The following is a 21,431-nucleotide window of genomic DNA, read 5'->3' as shown; positions in this document are numbered from 1 at the left end:
ACGTTCCGCAGAGGCGTCGTTGCAATCCAGATCACTATCCCCATCACAGCGCTGCCGACGACCCTCATCTCGTCCGCCACTTCGAAGTCCATCGTCCAGTTCGCCTGTTCCGCCCATTCCGCTAACGCTCCCCACATCTTCATCAATTTCCAAGTGACATCGTCACAACAGCAGATCCTCCAGACCGTTAGCCGTCAGGAAGGTTCTTCACCCGAAACCTTGTCCGCCCAAGTCACCAAGCATCATTGCGTCCCTCAGTCGACGCCACGTCCCAACTGTCGAACCTTCTCGCGTGCCCCTTGGCAGCCATCAAGTGAAAACTTCCTGTTTTCGGATTTCTCTCATTTCACAATCCGCTCTTCACCATGTCCACACGACTTACCGCCGCCGAGCTGAGGCGCTTCCGGGCGTTCTTCAACGCCGCCCTTGACCATGAGGAGCAGGGCACCCCTGGGGACACTGCGCGGGCCTTCCAGCAGCAGTTCTGGACCGAGCTGCGCGCGCCTGGGCGCCAACAGCATGTCGTCGGGTCTCCAGTTCTTGGACCAGCTCGCCGAGGACATCATGAACGGTCAGACCGACGCTTCGCTCCAAGGAACCGTCGTGGCCCTCCCCGCGCCGGTAGATTCTGCTCCCTCTTCAGGATCTGCTACGGCGTCGACGACGTCGTCGAGCAAGCAGTCGAAGTCGCCCTCCAAGAAGACACCCAGGTCGCCTAAGTCGCCCGCGCGAGGCAAGCGTAAGTCCAGCGGTGACGACTCTACTTCCAAGTCGTCCACTAAGAAGGCTCGCGTCGCCAGCAAACCCAAGAAGGCGCACGTTCCATCCAACGAGTTCGGCCATCTTCTCGACGTGAGTCGCTCTGCTCCTGCTCCCGTTCGTCGGGCGATTGCTGCCATCTTGGCGAAGGCAGAGGCCCTTGGTAAGAAGCCCTGGCGCCTTGCGTACCCTTGGACCGGACGTCCCATGTGGTACGATCCAATCAAGTTCAGTCAAGTGTACCGCGCACACTGGCGTTTCTGGATGACCCATCGCCGTGCTTTCTGGGAGTGGGCCCTACACGCTCCTCTTGCCACTGCAGCGGCCATGACTCAGCGTCGTAAGCTGAAGATGCGCGCCGTCCAAGCTCGCTGGGCCTTCACCAGTATTTGCATAGAGACATGGGGCTTTTATGCCTTCCTCGAGATGTTGGAGAAGCGCCCTGAGATGTATTGGCTCGGGGGCCAACCCGGCAGAGCCACACGCGATGGCCGTCCCTACAACGGACCCATTGCCGAGGACCTAGCGACCCTGAAGCAGAAGGACAAGGAACGCTACGACGCCACGCTCGAGAACGCGCTGGACCCGTCGAATATCGACACTTACGGGTACCCCAGCATGCGCTCCTTGTTCGAGTCTACGGAAGCACTGAATCCGGATGCAGACGAGAAGAGCCGGCTCTCCCTTGCTGCCTTAGCACGAATTCGCCGCGACACTATGTCAAGCACGAAGCCCAACGTGACTTGGGCTGGTGAGAAGAACGAGGAACCGTGGCAGACGCTCGTAAACAACCACGCCGTCAAGCTGGCTCAAGACGACATTATGGCCCAGATCACCGCAGGAACGTACGAAGTTCCAGCTGTCCGTCCACCGTCCGGTACGGAACGTCGCCGCGACGAGTGGTCCGAGTTCGAAGATGAAGGCGAGGACGAAGAGAAGGAAGCTGCGGCCGACGGCGAAGACGCTTCAGGTAACGACGACGAGGAGTCCGAAGCCGACGACGACGAGGACGAGCAGGAAGAGGAGGAATTCGTCGAGCACGAGGACGGCGACGAGGAAAGCGACAAGGACGAAGAGGAGGACGACCAGAAGAAGGCCGCCAAGTAGCACGTCTTTGCGATGTAGCCGTTCGTAGCTCTCGTTCCCTTTTAGCCGAAACGTTTCGTCGTTTCTCGTTGTCGTGCCTTGTTCTTAACTCTCCGTTTCTATCGTCAACGAATCTCTCTTGAACACTTCTTCTTGTTCCCAACCGACGCATCCGAACTCCCTCGGACTCCAAACTACCGCTTCATAAACTTCCTCACTTTCCAGACTGATTGTTCACAAACTCCTTCACGTCCCAAACTGATGCTTCACAAACTCCTTCACGTTCCAAACTGATGCTTCACAAACTCCTTCGCGTTCCAAACTGACACACTCAGTCCTCGTATGCTCGTGACGTTCCCAAAATACCCAACTCCGTAAAACCCAAAGAACAACCCGTGGTCGTTCCAAAATAGAAAATATGTACACGTCACTCAGTGTTCTGAGACTCAGCGAGTCCCAAACACTCTCGTGCAGTCCCACAACTGCACACATTCTAACCGGCTCCCGTTGCCAGCTAGAACAACACCTCCGCATCGTCGACATCAGCATTGGCTTCGACCAATCTGACGTTCCGACGCAACTCCGGCAGACCTCTCTTCTTCCGATCTGCGTCCTCAAAGGCACGTATCATCGTTCCAAACTCCGGTGCCAACGTCGCTCGAGACAATCAGAACGTCTCATACGTGGCGGTGAGTACGAGATACTGCAACTCACGCTTTTCGACTCTCTTCGCGATCACGTCCACTATCGGCGACGACACTCCCGAGAACGCTGTTTCTTCTTCGCCAATTGAGAGACGTTCCACAAAGCTCGTCGACGGCAGGTCCTCGACGTCCAATGGACCCGTACCGTCCTCATCCTCTTCTTTTTCGACTCTGTCAGGCTTCTCGTCTGCGTAGGGTCGACTCCAGCGTCCTTGAAAGCGCTTTAGACGGTTGACGTTTACCGTGACGACCTTGTTCGGGTGCGTCGGAATCGCGATCCTGTAGGCGTTCTCCCCGACTTGGCCAACAACACGGTAGGGACCGTGCCAGGAGAACGCCAGCTTCTTCGTCCTGCGTTCCCCCACTCGGGCTCTAAAGTACTGGTACACCCAGACAGCGTCTCCTTCTGCATAAGTCACCTTCACTTGGTTGTCCAACCTCTGCTCGTGTCGATCCTGAGCCTTGAGTAGTTGTCGTTCCACAAGACGACGCGAGTCACGCAACGAGCGATACAATTTCCGGCGGTACGTCGCAACTTCGTTACTCTTCCAGTCCCTTCCTGTGTTCAGGAACGCTAAGTCGATAGGTAGTACCGGGTCACGTCCATACAGACTAAAGAACGGCGTGTCACCGAGGCCTTCGTGATATGCCGCTCGGTACGCAAATAGGACCCTTGGTAGGTACACGTCCCAATCCGTCTGCGTCTCGCTCACAAACATACGTAGCATGCCCATCAACGTTCCGTTGAAACGTTCCACCAGACCTTGTGTCTGCAGGTGGTACGCCGCTCCGAACAACTTCTTAATCCCCAACGTCTGATACAGTGACTTGGCCAGATTAGACGTGAAGTTGGAACCACGATCGCTTAGTAGACGTTCCGGTACTCCATGACGGCAGATAACACCCTCTATCATTGCGTTCACAAACGAGATCGTGTCCAACGAAGCGACCGCAAATGCCTCGACCCATCTTGTGAAGTAGTCCACAAACACCAGGATGTACTTGTTGCCACGAGGAGTGACGACCAATGGTTCAATTGCGTCGACTACTAGTAGCGAGAACGGGCCAGACAAGTCCTGAACTGGCATCCGTTGCATCAGTCCCGCTCTCCACGGTCTATGTCCCTTTCCTCCACTGCAGATAGAACATTCACGCACGTACTCTATCACGTCCTTCCTCCACCCATGCCAATACGCGTGGCGTCTCACCTTGTCCGTCGTCTTCGTTCTCCCTAAGTGAGCAGAGAAGATGTCGGCGTGATAATAGTGCAGGACCGTCTCAATGAACGGTAACGGGACAGTTGGAACGCACACAGTTCTGGCTGGACCGGCACGTGCTCCTAGATGTACGAGACGTGCCAGAACTCCGTTTCGAATCAAGTAGTGCGGAGACATCTTCAGCACACTCACTCTTAGTTGTGGATCAAGAGCCAAGGCTCCATCTTTCAGGAACGCCTTCAGCGCTCGCATCCAGGGCACACGTTCTTGTTCAGCCACGAGCTTGTCATAGTCCAATCCAAACACGTCAATCGGTGATGAGTTCGCCTGTAGAGCTCTCCCTTGCGAGTCTTCTTCCTGCTCCGCTTGCGTGAGAGGCTCGACAACTACGGACGCATCCTCTGTCTGTTGGTTACTTCTTTCAGTCTCTCCGTTAGGATCCGTAGTCTCGGCAGGCTTCCCGACTGGGATTGGAACGTCGGTGACGTTCCGACCCAGCGCTCCGTTTAAGGCTTGCGTTCCCGATTGAGTCTGCACTTCGTCCGAAATCGGCACTTGCACTCCAGGAGTCTCTTCCTCACTGTCGTTGAGAAGGTCCGCCATTCGGATGGCGCTAACAATACCAGCATCCGGTCGGTGATACAGTCTCGACAAACCATCCGCGTGTCCCATCGACGTTCCAGGCTTGTGGTATATCTTAAACCGTAGCTGCGACAGCTCCATGGCCCATCGTGCCAACTTGGCGTTTGACGTTCGTGTTGTCTCGCCAAAGATCCACGTGAGAGCTTGATGGTCCGTGTACAGATCAAATTCCGCGTGACTCAGATAACACCGGAACTTGCGCGTCGACCACACGATTCCCCAGCACTCAATTTCTGTCGTTCCACTTGTCTTGTTAGCCCAGTTCCGTTGCGATCCAACCAGCATCTTACTCGCGTACGCGATCGCCCTGTCTCTCTTGTCGACCTCTTGCATCAGACAAGCTCCCACCGCTAAGTGTGACGAATCTACATAGAGCTTAAACCTCTTCTTGAAGTCTGGATACACCAGTATCGGTGGTTTCACTAACGCTCGTTGTAGCTGTCGGAACGCGCCCTCACAGTCGTCGTTCCACCTGAAATCGACGTCCTTCTGCTTCAAGCGTTCCAGCGGCGCAGAGATCGCAGCGAGTCCCGGTATGTAACGTCGAAAGTAGCTTGTCAGACCCAAGAATGCTCTAACCGTGTGCAAGTCATGCGGTCTCTCGATGTTCATCACCGCTTTTGCCTTCTCAGGGTTCGGTAGGATTCCAGTTGGAGTCACGATATGCCATAGGAACGCCACTTGGTCACGTCCCCAATGGCACTTCTTCATTTTCAACTTGAACCCTGCAGGTCGGAAACGTTCCAGAACCTGTCGTACTCGGATCAGATGTGTCGGGAAGTCATCACTGAAGACAACACAGTCGTCTAAGTAGACGAGGCACGTCCTCCACTTGAGATCAACGAGAACGTTCTCCATCAGACGCTCGAATGCAGGCACGGCGTTACACAAGCCAAACGGCATAACCAACCACTCGTAGAGGCCGAATTTGCTCGTGAAAGCCGTCTTCTCCACGCTGTCGAGATCCATTGGAACGTTCCAATATCCCGAAGCGATGTCCATAGTGGAGAAAAGCTTCGCGTTCCCCAGAACGTCCAGGATGTCGTCGATCAAAGGCATTGGGTAACTGTCCTTCACGGTCACAGCGTTTAGTTTCCGATAATCGATGCAGAATCTTACGCCACCATCAGTCTTCCGTATCATCAGCACAGGACAGGCCCACGGGCTAGTCGACGGTCTGATAAGTCCGAGATCTAGGTACTCTTGAATCTCTGCTTCCATGACATCTCCTTCAGCCTTCGACACTCTGTACGGAGGCTGTTTAATAGGCGCGTGATCTCCGGTGTCGATGCTGAAACGTAGCAGGTCCGTCCTTCCAGGCTTCTTTGAAGTTTCGACGAATAAGTCTCTCAGGCCCTTCAACATCTTCGCGAAGAGACCCCTCTGTTCTGCTCCGAGTGACGAGTCTTCGAAGTCCACTTCGAAGTCGTCTTCCTCGCTGTCGTCCATGGCGGCACTCATCTCAGCCTCGATCGTTCCAGCTTCAGCCGGCACGTTCCCCTTCACCGTACTCAGCACTGCGCTTACGTTCCTCGTCGTTTCATCTGACTTAGAGACTCTAGTTGCGAACGCCGACTTGGGAACGATGGTTACAGCAGCGACGTACGCGCCAGACTTGATCTCTACCTCTTCCGCGGAAGCATTACACACTTCGACCAACAACGCTCCATCCGTCACGGTACACAACGTCCTTGCGACTCTCAAAGCCTCGTCCGTTCCGGGAACGCCCTCGACCAACACAACTGAGTGGTCCTTCATCGTTCCGCGAACGCTCGATCTCACTAAGGCCTGACGTCCGGGTTCTAAACGCACCGTCGACGATATCGTAGCCGCGTAGGTTTCTTCTACCCTTGTCGCACCCAACGGGACCACGTCCCCCGTCTCCTTCAGTGTCATCGACTGCTCCTCGAGGTCGATCACCGCGCGGAACGCCCTTAGCGAGTCCGTTCCGAGAATTGCGTCCACAAACAAGTGATCGGTCACGACGAAAGGAAGCGTCTTCTCCAGCGTTCCAAGCGTGACGGGCAAGTCGATAACCCCACTAACGCGAATCTTGTGCCCCGAGACACTATCCAAGCCCCCAGTATAAGGTCGTAGAGGTTCGGAGGCTCGTCCGAGACGCTTCAGCACGCGTTTATCGACGAGACTGGCGACCGCACCTGTATCGGCTAGCATTTCGGACGGGCAGCAATCGATAAAGCCGTCCGACAGCGCTTGCACGCCACCGACGCTGCAGATGACACGCTTGCCATCCGGCACGACACTTTCACCGTCGTCGAAGACGTCATCGCCGCTCACTTCGCGCAGCCCAGGGCTTCTCCGCGGCTTGGGAGCTCTTCTCACGTTTAAGGAGCAAACCTCGGGCTCCTCTTCTCCTATTTTGGGATCTCCGTCCTTGATAGTCGCACCGAAAGTCACCCTCTTCCTGGAACTTGTCGCAACGGTCGCAGTCACTATTTTTGACGTCTCGTCCCGTCTGTCGCATAGCTTGTCGCGAATAACGGAAGCTTCTGTCTCGAAATTGTCACGTGCCCAGGCCAACGCTCGATTTTGGAACGTCTCAGCCAGCGTTCCACCCACTTCGACGAGGTATCCTCGGAATGAGTCCTCGTCCAAGAAAACTCTGTTCTCTTTGTCGCGCAAGGGTGGGATGTCGTCTTCAGCATCACCGTTCCCCCGCTCTCAGGAACGTCGGATTGACGATCCTTCGTAGCGTTTTGCTCTTGTTTGAGGAGTTCGTATACTCGTTTACGAATTATGGAACGCCACCGAAATGGTAACGTTCCCTTCTCCTCTGCAGGGAGTTCTGAGGTTGGCACGACGTCCTCTTCAAGTCCAACACAAACGTTCCGCACGAACTCGTTCTCCAGCGCGTCCTCCAACATCTCCGTACAACCCTTACGCTCGTCCTTGTCCGTCGTAACGGAGCCAACGACCGTCGTCGACTTCTCTCCCGTTCCTCCGACATCCTTGAAGTCCCGATTGGCACGTTCCGCTTCAGTCGACGTCTCTAGCGTGTAAGCGTACCAGTCCAGCCAATACTCTGGTGTTCCGAGATCTCCAGATGAGACCTCCCGGGTACGTTCCAACACGTCTTCCGGTATCCCAAGCTCGGCACTCATTTCCGCGAGTGTCGGCTTCCCTTGTTCATCCGCGTTCCGCTTGGCACGTAGCAGCACCTCTTCTTCGTTCATCGGGAACAATCGTTCTTCCAGTTCCTTCTCGTACTCCTCGGGTTCATTCTTCACTACCTGGCTGCCACCGTGCTCGAGCATATCCAGCTTCTCGTCGGTAAACAGGCGTTCGTAGTGCTGCGTCGAATCCTTCCCCTTAGTACGTTCCTCGTCCTCCTCGGCCTTCTGAGCTTCTGTCCTTTCTTGACCGGTACTCACTTGTCCAATGACTGCCGAGAACTGACTTGACCTGGCGCCAGATGCGTCCTCTGTGATCGTTTCGAGTGCTCCTTCGTACTGCTTTGAGCGGGTGGACAGCGTCTCCACCCCCTCACTCTCTTGGCACTTCTCTTCGGCGTCCAACGTAGTCTCGGGGCGTTCCGTTGCTCCCTTACTGACGTCTTCCACCGACTTGGAACGTTCCGTTGTTCCGTTTTCCCAGTTTAGCTTCGCCGAGGAACGTTCCGTTGTTTCCTCAGCGACTACTCTCTCTCGTACGGGCTTCTCGATAGAGCCCTTTATCTCTAGACACTCGTTCTTGGCGTCTGACGCAGTCTCGGGGCGCTCCGTTGCTCCCTTACTGACGTCCTGTACCAACTCAGAACGTGCCCTCTTTTCGTTTTCCCAGTTCAGCGTCGCAGAGGAACGTTCCGTTGTTACCTCAGCGACCACTCCGTCTCGTGCGGGCCTCTCCGTAGAGCCCTCAATCTTCTCGTCTCGTTCTAGCCCAGTCCGTTCCGTCGGACTGCTCTCTCCGCTCGTTCCACTCATAGTTTCCACAATTTCCGTCGTTACGCTTGTGCCAGGAACGTCACGTGCGCCTTCATCGCTCATCACACCTCTCCCGAGAGCCCTCTGACGTCCTTGTCGCGGTGAACCCTCATCTCTCTTAGTGTCGCCAACCAGGCAAGAGGAAGGAGCGACACTTTCTTCCCCTTCCTTCATTGTTGGGACGTACCAGCGGGTGCAGTCACGCTCCCAGCGGCCACGCTCTGCATCATTCCTCGCAAAGTATCGAGGCTCGGGCATCTCGCCACCAGGTGACCCGCCTTACCACACAGCAGACATTCCGCTTGGCGTCGCTCTCCGTTCCGGTAATTCCCTTGGGGTCTTGGCCAGTTGCACTCCATCGAGTAGTGTCCAAGTTCGTTACACCGATTGCAACGGCCTTGTCCACGGGGACACGTCTCACGTCCACATCCAACACGACCACAGCGTCCGCAAACCACTTCCCCTTCCGTGGTACGCGTGTCAGGCCCTAGTCGGATGCGAAGAGGTCCGAGCGGTGCGCCAGCCACGTTCCTATTCGGAGCTGGAACGCCAGTACTTGGAACGTTCGTAGGAGCCACGGCGCCAACGAACCCTTGTGACGTTCCAGGATTCTGCTGCTGTTTCAGCATCAACTGGTTCATTTGTTGAAGCTGCTGGAGCATCTGCGACTGCGTGGACGTCACCGCGTTCACGTTCCTCACCGTCGTTCCACTATTAGCAAACTCGTCCTCTTCTTCCACAGGGAGGTGCAGATTCTTGTACAGCAATAAAGCGCACGCTTCCTGGATCGACGCAGCTAGGTTCGCGTTCAAAACGGCACGCATCTGCTTGTTCCTTAACCCATCGAGGAAGAACTCGTACTGCATACGAGGTTCGTGATAGTTTAGGTACTCGCACATCGTGATGATCCGGTCGCCCCACTCTTCCGCAGATTCGCCGTAGTTCCTCTTTGCGGCCTTGAGTCGGCTCCACAACTGAGCTGGCGTCTGAAAGATGAAGCGGTTGTGGAATCTCACGCGCAGGGTCTCAAAATCGTTGATCCTCGCATTGTACCACCACTCCTGACCCAACTTGCCCTTCAGACACTGCTCAAAGGCAGTCAACCGCATTTGGTCGTCCATACCGAGCGTACACTTCTCGAAGGAACGCCAGAACGCGGCCGCCCTTTCGTACGTGGCCGTCTCGGAGTAGAATGGAACGATAACTTTCACTGCGTTCCGCAATTCCGTCGGGATACCGACAATCGGAACGTCCTGCTAAGCACCTCTCCCTGACCCGTGCGAGCCATTGCGGACTCCTTGGTCGTAGTACGGACTCGTCACTTGCCCTTGCGGAGGTACTGCGTTATGTGCGTACCTTCCTCCTTGAGCACCCACGTTCCCTTCTTGTCCTAGCGCTCCTGCTCGTCCCTGGAACGTCGCAACATTCATAGGAGACGTTCTCTGAAACGGCAATCCGTACGTTCCGCTTCTGGGGCTGGCAGGTGTCTGCCGTGCAGACGCAGCAGACCACGCGGGTATCGTTCCAGCAGCAGCCCACCCAGGTGTCGACGTCATTGGCGGTTGGAAGGGAGGGTAGAACGCACTCCGTTCGGGCGTTCCACCACCTCCACCGTTCCACGTGGAACCAGCCATTGGAATTGACACGCCACCATACGAAGGAATAGCAGCCATCGGCATTCGGCTAGGTGTCGAAACCGGCGTTTGATTCCTCATCCCCGGGGTCATAGGTCCTTGATACCCCATCACTGAAGACGTCATTGGTCGGGTCGGTGTCGGCACGGTACGAGGCACGTGTCCTGTAGCTTGAGGTCTTGGAGACGGCACCGGCGTTCCATCCGTCACTCCAGCCCTCTGTAGCAGTTGGGCGAGACCGTCCATCATGAGAGCCTGTAAGGCTGGGTCCGTCGTCGGCGTCCCACTTCCTCTCGTCGGCGTTCTCATCGATTGAACAGGCGTCGCTCCTCGACTTCCACCAGGTACGTACGCTCGCGTAGGTGTTCCAGCAACGTCATGTGTAGCCCCTGGGGCACGTCGGCTTCCTTGTTGACCCGGTACGTTGTTGTTGGGTTGTCCGTACACTGACGTGACCATGGGCACGTCCCTTCTAGAGTCGTCCATCGGTTGCAAGGAGGGACGAGTCCGATCCAAGGCGAACCCCACTTCGCGGCGACCTCCCGAGTCCATCACCGAAGCGTCCAAGAGCGTACCCGTCGTCGTCCTTGCAGGCGTCGTTCCTTCGCTCGGCGCCGGTTGACGTGCCCACTGCTCAAGGACTGTGTTGGACATCTGTCCACCCTGAGGCGTTCCAGACACAGACTCAACCATCCTTCTCGTTCCCGGAGACGGGGACGCCACGTCGAACATGTCCTCGCCTTCCACGTGGACCGCTCGTGTCTCGAGTCCTCCCGTCTCTTGATCAGCTCGCTGCGGCGTGCCACGTTCCCTGCCATCTCCCTGGCGTTCCCTTCCTTGAAGTCTCTGCGGCGTGCCGCCGTCAGCAGCTCTCTCAGCGCGCGCTTCCTCTTCCTCCTCGAGGATCTCCACGGGCTCCGTTTCCAACGGAGGAGCCCATCCCCCTACCCCTTCACCGGCTTCAAGTCCCTCGCTGGACCATCCTTGAGCACTCATCATTTTCCCACTTCTCGCTCCTTCTTCCTTGGCACTCCGTTGCCAAGGCTTCTTCTTACGCTTGTACTCCTACGAAATTCGGCTAGAAGATACCCTGCTTCTCCACCAAATTGTCGCGGTGTTCCTCTAATCGGGGTCGTGAGTATCTTGGGTCGACGTAGGAGGTAGTAGTATTAGCGACACTACTGTGATAGTAATGTAAAAGTTGATATATTCTTGTGTTTCTTGTTAGAAGGAAATCCACGACTGACTTCCTCGTTTCACCTCGCTAAGAGTTTTTAGAGCTTCTTACCTTTTGTCAGATCCCTCGTGCGTGGCGGTCCAGCTCCAATTCCCGCCACGACCAGCTGCTCCACGACTTCACACTTGGAACTTCACTGTCTTGGCCGCAGGTCCCGCTTGCTTGGACGTGGTCCGGAGAGTCTGGAGTGAGTAGACCTTCTGCAGGCAGTCAGCCAGCATCGTTAATCCACCGTCTAACTGTACACCGTGACATTCGCCGCACTCGGTCGACGCCATACCAGACACCACACCAACGAGCACATCATCTGTAATAGCGGGACCACCAGAGTCGCCGTAACATGAGGCCTTCTCACCTTCAGTACCAGCACACATCACAACGGTGTAGTCGATGGTGTAATAGTCGCATTCTTCATCAGGGATAACATGGAGATCCACCGCCCGAAGAGTTTCGCTATAGGCGCTGTCGTTCACCATGCCCCATCCAAGAACAGTTACCACTGTGCCAGTTTTGGTGTCCGATCCGTCAGCTGCACCCAGACGCACTGGTTAATATCGTGACGGCTTGTCCAGCTTGAGTAATGCCACGTCGTACGCTAACCATGACGAGTTGAAGAGTGGGTGGCGGAAAGCTTCCACGACACGTATCTGCTCTGCGCTCTGTCCTCCTCTGCCAGCATTATTTTGGTTACCGAGAGAGGCGTATACATCATACAAGTTCCAATCGAGACAATGCGCAGCCGTAATAACGTACTGTGGCGCAATGAGCGTTCCGCCACAAAAAGTTTTGTCGTCAGGCCCGTTGGCATGTAGGCCAACCATGTACGGATGATTGAAAATGTTGGCGTTCGAGCCGCCATAAATGCTCGCTGGCTCCTCGGACGTCAAGTCCGTCTGATCTGAAAACGAAAGCCCAGTCATCAATGCTAAAACCGTCGAGATGGCAATGGCACATTGAGTGATCTTCATTATGAGAGAAATATTACCGACTTAAGCTCTCAACAGCAATAGCTGGAATGATATAGAGACAACTATGCCAACAACCGCTACAAGAGCCATGGTGCCGAAAGAGAGACATATGTAGCGTCTTTTTACAGTGCATACACGTACAGGTACAGTACTTGTAGACAGCTGTACTTGTAATCTCAAAAGTTTTATGATTACGAGTCCTGTCCAGTAAACATCGAAACAATGTTAACGAGACATGTGCTCGTGATCACTACACTGTAGTCTACAGAACATGACATGCCCACCATTCGCACCCTTGTCCTGAAAACTTGCGGCTAGTTGTTCAGTTTAAACACACCTGTCACTCGCTAGATTCCTGAAGCTGAACGTTGATGCGAATGACTTCATCCAGCGGAGGCCACAAGACCGAGTTGTAGATTTAAGTGGGAGCCAGTCGAACGCGAAGTACGATTTGGCATTCTGAAAAAGCTTCGTTGCACATGTGTCGATATTAGAGGAAAATGATAAAGCGTCTAGAGCCATTCGTCCTGGAGGCTGTTAACTACCCCCATGACCAGCTCGATCGTCGACGCTTTTTGAGCGAAGTCTCCTTCGATTCGAAGCGCGACGTGGTGAAGCAGGTGACGCACAGTGTCTGGGTCAATCTCGTCATACAGCGGTTTTAGTTTCAACTGTACACACCCAATCGAGAATGGATTTGTCACTGTCAGCGAAGCTAGTTGATCGGAGATACCGTCAGCTTCCCAAGAGTCAGCAACGTCCGTTGTATCCATTCGAGTGTGCGCGGGTAGAGAGCTTCGTTGTGTCTGGATGTTCAGGGCATCGCACAGTTTCTCAGCGAGTTCCCCACCGTCACCTTCACTCTGAGGGTTTGCGAGACCCATCCAACGCGCAAGTTCTTCCAAAGGGAAGCGATCTTGTTTGCCAAACCCCTTGTTGATCATTCGAAGACTCCGGGTCCATATCTTCAAAAAGTGACGCAGCGACGCTGCTCGTTCCAACATGTTCATATTGTAAAACTCGACGAAAAACGCGTGAAAATCATCCGTCTGTAATGCCACAAACGCCCGAGCTGCACGCTGCACCGCCGGTAGCTGTCGTAGTCTCGACGACAGCTTCAGCAGCATCCAGGCCACAGCTTGAGGTTTGTCAGCATGTAGCAGCAGATCGTACGCCACAAATTCCCCTGCATCGTTCAACTCGGGTGTGTCTTCGATATTTAAACCTTCTACCTCGTGCATATTATACAGCCCTTGCAGCTGAGACAGAGCCGACACTAGCTGCTCATCGTTCAGCTTGTCGCTCCAATCCTGCTGACTCTTCGCGCTTTCCAGCAATTGCACCGACCGCAGTCCTGCCAGCAGATAGAACCGTGCTATCTGTTGCAACGCCGTCACCAACGAAGCGTCCTCAATCCTCTGCAGCGATAGAGTGTCAGGCCCTGTTTTTGTCTAGTACCCCCTCACTTTAGTACACTTTACCTGCACAGTAAAGTCCTGTCGCACACTGCGAACACGGTCATTAACAAAGTGATAGACTGCCAGAAACTCTGCAGTTCGTGTCGATTCTCCCTTTTCCCAGCCATCAAAGCCACTTTGCGGCCAGGGAAGCACCGTCGTCAATAGGTGACGTAGAGTGCGAAGCAATACAGGGGCTGGTCTCAGTTCCATCGGATCCCAGACGGCTCGACCTGCAGCAGCTCGACGGTATTTCTTCACAGGAACGAGCGCTGGGGCATTGGAAGTTGGACGCTCGAAGCGACTGAGCTCCTGAGTTCGAGCACGCTCTGCTGCTTCATTTGCGGGGCACAGAGTGCCGCATTTGCCACGGATGGGGCCTTGCTGGAGTGACACATGAGCAGATGGTGGATCATTGCCGTGGTTGTCCTGGCCCCGACCCCGGGGATAGCGACCTCGACCAGAATCCCTGCGTCTGGTCCTCTAGACAAATGAGAAAATATTGGCCAATCAAAAAGTCGCCAAAATAGAAATATCGAATAAAATTTAGCTGCGTCTCCCAATGACGCATACTCTTGCTATGTTTCTCATCTTCCAGGGTGCCACAGAGAAGCTATGACCCCTTTCATCGCCCCCCCCCAAAAGAGTCGAGCTGTAGCAGCGTATGATCGCACGAAGGCGTAGGTTTCCTCCTCCGCGCACTTGAAGCGGCCTCGCGAACGGCCACGCCAGGGAGTGGGCGGTGGAAGCTCTAAAGACATACAAAGAGAAGAATGGAGACCTTTTGGTTCCAGTCGCGTTCGTTGTACCGTCGGATGACGAGGACTGGCCACAATCACGGTGGGGGCACCGACTTGGGAGTGCAACGTCTCGTTTTCGGAACAAATTGAAATCTCGGAAAGGAAGGATGACTTTGTCGAGGCAGACGATCGACGAACTGGAGAGAATGGGCTTTGTACAAGACGTGGTGCAGTACAAATGGGATCATCGTAGTCTGCCGTGTCTGCGCCAGTTCTATAAGCTTAACGGCCACACGGACGTGCCGGTGCCGTTTGTGGTGCCGGAGGGAGATGAATTCTGGCCGAAAAATGCATGAGGTATACGTCACCGTCGAAGGTATGCGATCTAATGGTCATTATGCTTCACAAGTGATCAAATCATAGAGGAGTTGGGTAAGTTGGAGTTTTGCTTCATTTCGACTTACGAACGCGATTGGAAGGAAAAAATACTTCCTTCGTTAAAAATATATCCACGTGACTTCGGATTGGACAGAATGTTAAGGTGCCATCGTGCCAACCGTGGCCGGCAAAGGCGTGGGGGATGGCACTTGGTGTGGTGGTAAACAATATTCGAACCGGAAATGCATATGCGGAACAAGCTGCTCGCGATAAGGATGTTCTAGCCTCGATAAATTATGTTTGAGTTCACGACGAGGGCGTTTGGAACCAACAGAGAATGCCGGCTATTCGCGGATTCGTTGAGGCTCATGAGTGTGGCAGTGTTCCTCGGAATTTTGTTGTTCCTAATAAAGAACCTTGGCCAAGGAGCGCGTGGGGAATGATGTCGTGAGCAATTTACGGCACAGGGAATGCTATTTTAAATACTTCGGTCGTGATGCAGATAAGCTGGATGTCTGGGGTGTCAATATGAAGCTGTCGGATCGCGTGTGGCAGGCTCCTGTTGTACCGTTGCTCGACCTTTACGCAACCCAGAATGGTGATGGAAACATACCCGACAGTTTTGCTATTCCATCAGAATCTCCCTGACCCGAAGGCATGTGGGGTGTCCGTCTCTCTCATTGTGGCTCGCAATGTATCTCGAATGGCTAAAATCGATCCAACCAGGATTATCACGCAATAGAACAGAGAAATTATGGTGAAGGAGGACACAGTACTTCACTTACTGGCGCCGCCACCCGCTAAAAGAGTAGCAAGTATTACAGTATGTAGACTCCCTCGTAAATAAAAATTGACCTGGTCGCCCGCTACAATTACTCTCTTAATGCTGTTCATCAGTATGTCCACAACAATACCAGCCATGAGCCCGCCTCCTGTGCCTAGATTGAGATGTTAGTGCTTTACGTCCGCTGTGAGCCTCATTTTATCTAATGGTGAAGTTGCATTTACAAAAATGACGTAAAAAAGTGGCAAGGCTGCGCTAGTTCTGATGGATTAAACGGGGCAGCAAGCCGAAAAGCGTCTACATAAAGAGTTGGTGAAGTATGTAAGAAGTCACCTCGGCGTTGGGATGTACTGCAGATTAGGAACGTACCCCAAGGATGAGGCCGATGATGACGAGCCACTTTAGGATGAACTTCATCACATGATTTCCAGCACCGTCGAGACTTCGAACAACCTGAAAAAGAGCAATACAAACAAGTCAGAAGAAGTCGAAAATGTTGCCATCGTCGTTGCCTCTTTCCTGGTTGTTCATCTTGAAGCAAGTCATCGACTCAGCGAGAATTTTTTTCTTGGTCTCCTCGTCATGTGGGACAGTATCGATTTTCTCCTTGATCGTGTCCCGAAGTGCCTGCACATCCACCATCGCAAGTGTTTACTTCACCGCACAACAACGGACTGACGACCACCACGCAAAAGGCACCTTGTTGCTCTTAACGTCGAAGGCAAAAGAATTGAGCCCCTCCCCCTCTGGTGGCGCAAAGCTTCTCTTAACCAGCTTCTTGATCATCGCCCCGCCCGCCAACATCGCCATGTACATGTGGTAGCAGTACGGCAACACCAAGATCGGATTCTGTATTGCAAACGACGAGGAGTTTACTTCTATCTACTCGCATAAGATAATCAACCCGTAAACTGTTATACCTTCTTCTCCAATTCTTGCAAGTGGCTACATAACCTCACACATAAAACATTGCATCCAGAATTATCAAATGAAAGCATTCAACGTACTTGACGTAGTTTTGCACCGCTTGAGTTGACTGATACTTAGTACTCCAGTCCTCACCAAGGTAGAACCGTAGATCCTTGGCGATACCGTCAGCCTACAAAAACGAGTATGATACTTTAGTATTCTTCTCCAACAAGCAAACAAACAGCTCACTATCACAGTCTGACCCTGGCGATCTCGTTGAGGATCTCGTAGAGCCCACGAAAGGCGTCGTGGTCCTGGTGTTTTCTAATGGACGCCTCCAGCTGCACGTGTATGTAGTCTAGAACGTGTAAATCTTCGTAATGTCATTATTTAAAATTCACTTGCGACGTACAGAAGAGCATCAGCGCACGGCCATAAAGCTGCTTGTCCGTCAGTGCCACCACCAACTTCAGATTCACAAGGCTGGAATAAAGAAAATCAACTCGTTATTACAGATTAATACGAGCGCCAGCAAGCAGCAGCGCCCGTACTTGTCCGAGACATTGTGGATCTCGCGCGTGGCAGCGCGAATTTGCCCCGTGAGCGTCAGTGGCGTCGTCATTTTCTTCGATTATCTCAATTATTTCAAATCAAGTTGACACAATTGTTTTACCCAAAATCCCAAAAAAACAATTTTGCCACATGGTTCTCGATGCTCGTGGCGCTAGTGGCGACGCTGCTGCGGCCATCGCAGACGCTCTCGGAGCCAACCGCGCGCTTGTAACAGAGCTGCAAGCTCTAGAAAAGTCGCTTGCGAAGGAAGAGGCGAAATTACTGGCCAAAACGCAGTCAATACGCCGTCGAATGGCTCTGCGAAGAGCCCAACAAGCCATGGACACTCTATTGCCTCCTACACCAGACAAAGAGACGGTGCTACAGCGCTATGAAAGGCCCCCACGCATCCGAAAGAAAATGGGAGTCGTACCGCGCTCGTACATCCGCCAGCAGGCGTCATTCTTCACAGACGAGGAAGAGCACGAGCGGAAAGTGGGGAGACCAAAGAAGAAGAAACAGAAGACAGTGGAGCTCACAGGCGGGGAAGATGAAGAGCAAGCGAAACTCCGAGCTCTCTCCGAGCCTCCACCTAATGCCGACACGGAGTTTCTGCGTGCTCGTAGTCACGAGGCCTTCATCGCAGGTCCACCGACCATTTTTTCGCCTAAAGAACGGAAGGTCGTCAAGGAGTTTGCAGAAGATTTCTACATGACGCATGCACCAAACGAAGAAATCCCTTTACAAATGTGGAACAATATTCACGTGTGGCAGGGCACAAGGAAGTCGCGGCAACTTCCCATTGAACGCTCCGGTTTCGCTTGCAAATTATGGTACGATCTCCACGAATCGCCCAGTTTACGTCTGTGCGCATGGTCCAAGGCGGAAGATGCAGCTTTAAGACGTTTGGCAACGGGTGAAGTGGACTCCACACTGGTTAACCAGTGGCACGAGATCGCCAAACGCATGCCAATCCCCGGAAGACCAGCAGCACATTGTCTCACTAGATACCAGACTGCGTTATGCGCCAACAACGCAAAATCCGGATTCACGCCCGAAGAAGACCAGATCTTACGTGAAGCTGTGCCGATTTTTGGTGAGAAATGGAACGTGATTGCAGATTTATTAGATGGCCGAGTGTCGGAGCAGATTCGTCATCGTTGGCAGCTCACACTTGCTCCGGGGCTTCGACGTGGCAAGTTCTCGGTGATTGAGGATCGACGGATGCTGCTAGCACTCCGCGCGTACGTTCCAAAGGGCTGTGAGTACAACTTGGAGCAGGTAGCGTGGAGCGATATCAGTCACCATATCCCGGGGCGGACGCAGCCAGCGATTCGTGATCGATTTCTCAATTGTCTGAATCCGGACTTGTCGTTCAGGAAGTTTACGAAACAGGAGGATCAGATTATTCTGTCTAAAGTACAAGAGTGGGGAATTGAGTCGGCCAGACTGTGGCCTCGTCTTGCTGCTGAGCTCGGCGATCGCACAGACGCGCAAGTATGTCGACGCTGGAGACTTTTAGACCCTGAAGCGTATGAAAAGCGAAGTGAGGCATTGGAGAAGGCCACTGCACGACAGACTACCTCTGTCTTCCGTCGACGATCGATCCACAGACGCGTCCCCAATAACAACAGCAGGCATACCTCGCGAAGCTCGTACAACGGCGAAGTCGAACAAGCAGAGCAGAACAAAGCCACTAGACGAGGTCCAAGAGGCCCCGCTAAGTGATACACTGGAGCCTGTTACGCTTACGCTTCAACGGCTTTACGGGACAGTGGCGTCTCTCCAAGAAGCTGCGACTCAACGCACACTATACCGCTTAATATACTTGTCATTGTCTACAAAGTCCCAGGCCTGCCACATATCCGAGAGAAGACAAAGCTGCCCCAGTTTGCTAAAAAGCCAAGCTAATGGAAGTGTTGTCAGTCAACGCCACGTCCTTGACGCGATCAGGTGTCTCGTCACGTGGAAGCTCGACGCCGCGGAGCTCAAAGACCCAGTACAAGATGGACGAAGACTACTCGTCGGGCAATAACAACGACGCCCAACCTCAGCAGCATCCTGTAGTCACAAAAATCAAAGCAACACGCTGTTATCGTCCCAAGGAGTGGAGTCCTGAGGCGGAGGAAGCGTTCCGTGTGCAACAGACGGGCTGGCGCGACATCAAGGAGTACATGGAGACGTACGGCGAGCCGGAACGCTGGCAGAACGGCTTCGTGCGTTGTACCCGAGTCAAAGCCAACGGATACTACACGTACTGGCGACCGCATCGCGAGTGCGACGACAAGTATCTGCACACTGTCAAGCTGTTCGAGTACGCGTAAGGACACGTCGTTAGACAAGAACAAGGGGCTGCATCATATTCGCGCCAATCCACTTATAGCCCTTCTCTTTTACTCTACGAAGCTGAGCTGACCAAGCGCTAACGCAACACCAATACACACGATGGCGAACCACCACAGCGCGTTAGTGGACTCGCTGGGCTTTTTCTGCTGCTGTTGGGAAACACTCTTCGTCTTATCGGCTTCCTTCTCATCTAGCAACCTCCCACCCCAACGTTCTTTCTCCACTTTCTTTTGCTCAGCCAATTTCTCCTTCAACGTCGACAGCGCGTCACGGATATTTCTATCCGAGGGATGGTGTTTCGCCGCTTTTGACAGTTTCTCCTTCGCTCCAGCCAGATCTCCAGTTAGTAAGAACGCGCGTCCTGCACGGTACAGCCCTTTGTCGTTCTCTGGATCGATGGCAAGTGCCAGATTGGCATTCTCAATGACCTTGGACAGCAGTTCTTTATCGTTTTCTCCATTCTTTGGAGCCCCTTGGACCAGATAACACGCTGCTAGGTTCAGATACACGGGGAGCCTCACTACGTTCACATCTGAGCGGTTTTTGGCTGTGAACTATTGCAACAAGAGCATAGACGCACAATAATGTGAGGCTAATTACTACTTCGTACTAGCAGACGACGTTAAGTATGCAGACCTCGAAATGCCACGTGCCCTCGTCGAAGTCCACGTGGTAGAGCGCGCGCTGGTACCACGTCACTGCCTTGTCAATATCACCAGATTTAAACTGCGCAGAGCCTCGTTGGCGGCAGAGATCAGCGCGCTCGATGCGCGTCTCGAAGATGCAGGAGCGTTCCTACACGTGTTGCGCATCAACGTTTATATCGATATATATATATATATATATGAATACTGCGGAAATTGAGGGCATAAAGAGACTTACGTCATGCATCAGCAGTTTGGTCTCTTTGTTCATGTCGACGTCAGTGGCTGGGACGTGTGTGGCGTCGGCAGGAGCGCCATCTTCCACTGAAGAAGTCATGGCCAGGGGTTAATAGTACCGCCAAAAAGGCGGTAGCACTATTACCGGTAATGCTAGGCCATTTTTTTCCCGGTAATACTAATAATAGTATTGAAATCTCATCACGGTATTAATATTAGTACTATTAGTACTAATAGTCAAAGTACTATTCTACCGCTTTCGAAGAGTCACGCGACTTGCGCGCGTCTTGCTTCATCATCACAATCTCGTTCCTGTTGTGCTGCAGTAGTAGCTGCTTCTCCGATCGCCTGCTATCTGTTCTGGTACGAAGCGGCCCCATAATTATTCCCCCCGTAGAAAACACTCGCTCTTGAAACGCCGACGATGAGATCTTGCCGAGATGAATACGTGCAAGCAGCGCCATTGAAGGGTATTGGCTCTCGCCTTCGTCGCACAACCATTGCAGGACGTCTACGTGTTGGTACAGCCCCAGCAGCGACCAGCACATACCCGTCCGACTGTCCGTTGTCATTGTAGAGGACAGATCTTCCTTCTTGGTCTCAGGGTTTTGGCGCTGTGCAATCTCGAGCCACTCAGGCTCCATCTCGAGCCACTCGTTCATGGTACTGTCCGCTCTTGCATTTAACTCCGACTCCTTGACCTCCCCCCTGGTCTTACTTGTACGAATAGGTGCCCCGAGCAAGAGCTCGTCTTCGTCGTCCCAGCCTGTCGATGATGGAGAAGAGAGCGGGGAATTCAAGTCCTGGCTGAGTAGGCTGCTCTGCGATGAAGTCTGCGATAATGGCATCTTGCCCACCTTCGCCATCTGCGCAAACACTTTTCGATGCTCGTCTCGAAGGATTTCCAGACCATTTTTGTAAGTGGCTTTCTCCTCTTTGCGGGAGACGTTGCCAACCGCAGCAATTTTCTTGGCGCTGGACTTAGTACGAGGGTCCAGTAATATACACACCATAGCCTCCCTCGTCACTTTTGGGAACCGTGACTGCAGTTGTAGAAGAGTCCTTCGCAGGCACGTTTTCCCAGCTTCTGTGAGCTGGTCAAGCTTTCTCACTACCCGTCGATGACTTGCCTCGTTCCCATCCTTTGCTCGAGGGGCTTCATTAACCATAGTGCCAAACTTGAGCGATTTCAG

At 53.4% G+C, this 21,431-nt stretch overlaps 7 protein-coding genes across 7 annotated transcripts; 3 read left to right on the top strand and 4 right to left on the bottom strand.

Moving 5' to 3' along the window:
* Nucleotides 1–11,342: 11,342 nt before the first annotated feature.
* Nucleotides 11,343–13,432, bottom strand: PITG_08414 (serine protease family S01A, putative; the record flags this gene model as incomplete). The annotated part of the gene is made up of 6 exons (XM_002903752.1): nt 11,343–11,722; nt 11,915–12,121; nt 12,333–12,391; nt 12,529–12,650; nt 12,737–12,894; nt 13,048–13,432. The coding sequence occupies 6 exons, from the start codon at nt 13,430–13,432 to the stop codon at nt 11,343–11,345; spliced, it is 1,311 nt and encodes a 436-aa protein (XP_002903798.1).
* A 473-nt stretch (nt 13,433–13,905) lies between these two features.
* Nucleotides 13,906–14,064, bottom strand: PITG_08413 (uncharacterized protein; the record flags this gene model as incomplete). Its single annotated transcript, XM_002903751.1, has 1 exon — nt 13,906–14,064. The coding sequence occupies one exon, from the start codon at nt 14,062–14,064 to the stop codon at nt 13,906–13,908; it is 159 nt and encodes a 52-aa protein (XP_002903797.1).
* A 204-nt stretch (nt 14,065–14,268) lies between these two features.
* Nucleotides 14,269–14,744, top strand: PITG_08412 (uncharacterized protein; the record flags this gene model as incomplete). Its single annotated transcript, XM_002903750.1, has 1 exon — nt 14,269–14,744. One exon carries the CDS (start codon nt 14,556–14,558, stop codon nt 14,742–14,744), a length of 189 nt encoding a protein of 62 aa, XP_002903796.1.
* A 1,061-nt stretch (nt 14,745–15,805) lies between these two features.
* PITG_08411 (uncharacterized protein) lies at nt 15,806–17,081 on the bottom strand (the record flags this gene model as incomplete). Its single annotated transcript, XM_002903749.1, has 8 exons — nt 15,806–15,847; nt 15,920–16,003; nt 16,250–16,432; nt 16,471–16,495; nt 16,558–16,649; nt 16,723–16,817; nt 16,872–16,942; nt 17,011–17,081. 8 exons carry the CDS (start codon nt 17,079–17,081, stop codon nt 15,806–15,808), a joined length of 663 nt encoding a protein of 220 aa, XP_002903795.1.
* A 269-nt stretch (nt 17,082–17,350) lies between these two features.
* Nucleotides 17,351–18,739, top strand: PITG_08410 (uncharacterized protein; the record flags this gene model as incomplete). The annotated part of the gene is made up of 1 exon (XM_002903748.1): nt 17,351–18,739. The coding sequence occupies one exon, from the start codon at nt 17,351–17,353 to the stop codon at nt 18,737–18,739; it is 1,389 nt and encodes a 462-aa protein (XP_002903794.1).
* A 123-nt stretch (nt 18,740–18,862) lies between these two features.
* PITG_08409 (uncharacterized protein) lies at nt 18,863–19,496 on the top strand (the record flags this gene model as incomplete). The annotated part of the gene is made up of 1 exon (XM_002903747.1): nt 18,863–19,496. One exon carries the CDS (start codon nt 18,922–18,924, stop codon nt 19,333–19,335), a length of 414 nt encoding a protein of 137 aa, XP_002903793.1.
* PITG_08408 (uncharacterized protein) lies at nt 19,405–20,248 on the bottom strand (the record flags this gene model as incomplete). The annotated part of the gene is made up of 3 exons (XM_002903746.1): nt 19,405–19,911; nt 19,994–20,152; nt 20,240–20,248. The coding sequence occupies 3 exons, from the start codon at nt 20,246–20,248 to the stop codon at nt 19,405–19,407; spliced, it is 675 nt and encodes a 224-aa protein (XP_002903792.1).
* Between the last annotated feature and the right edge of the window lie 1,183 nt (nt 20,249–21,431).

The sequence above is a fragment of the Phytophthora infestans genome, genomic scaffold (assembly GCF_000142945.1).
Source record: "Phytophthora infestans T30-4 supercont1.13 genomic scaffold, whole genome shotgun sequence".
NCBI lineage: Eukaryota > Oomycota > Peronosporomycetes > Peronosporales > Peronosporaceae > Phytophthora > Phytophthora infestans.
The sequence above is the reverse complement of the archived record's forward strand: the minus strand, read 5'-3'. Positions and strand labels throughout refer to the sequence as shown.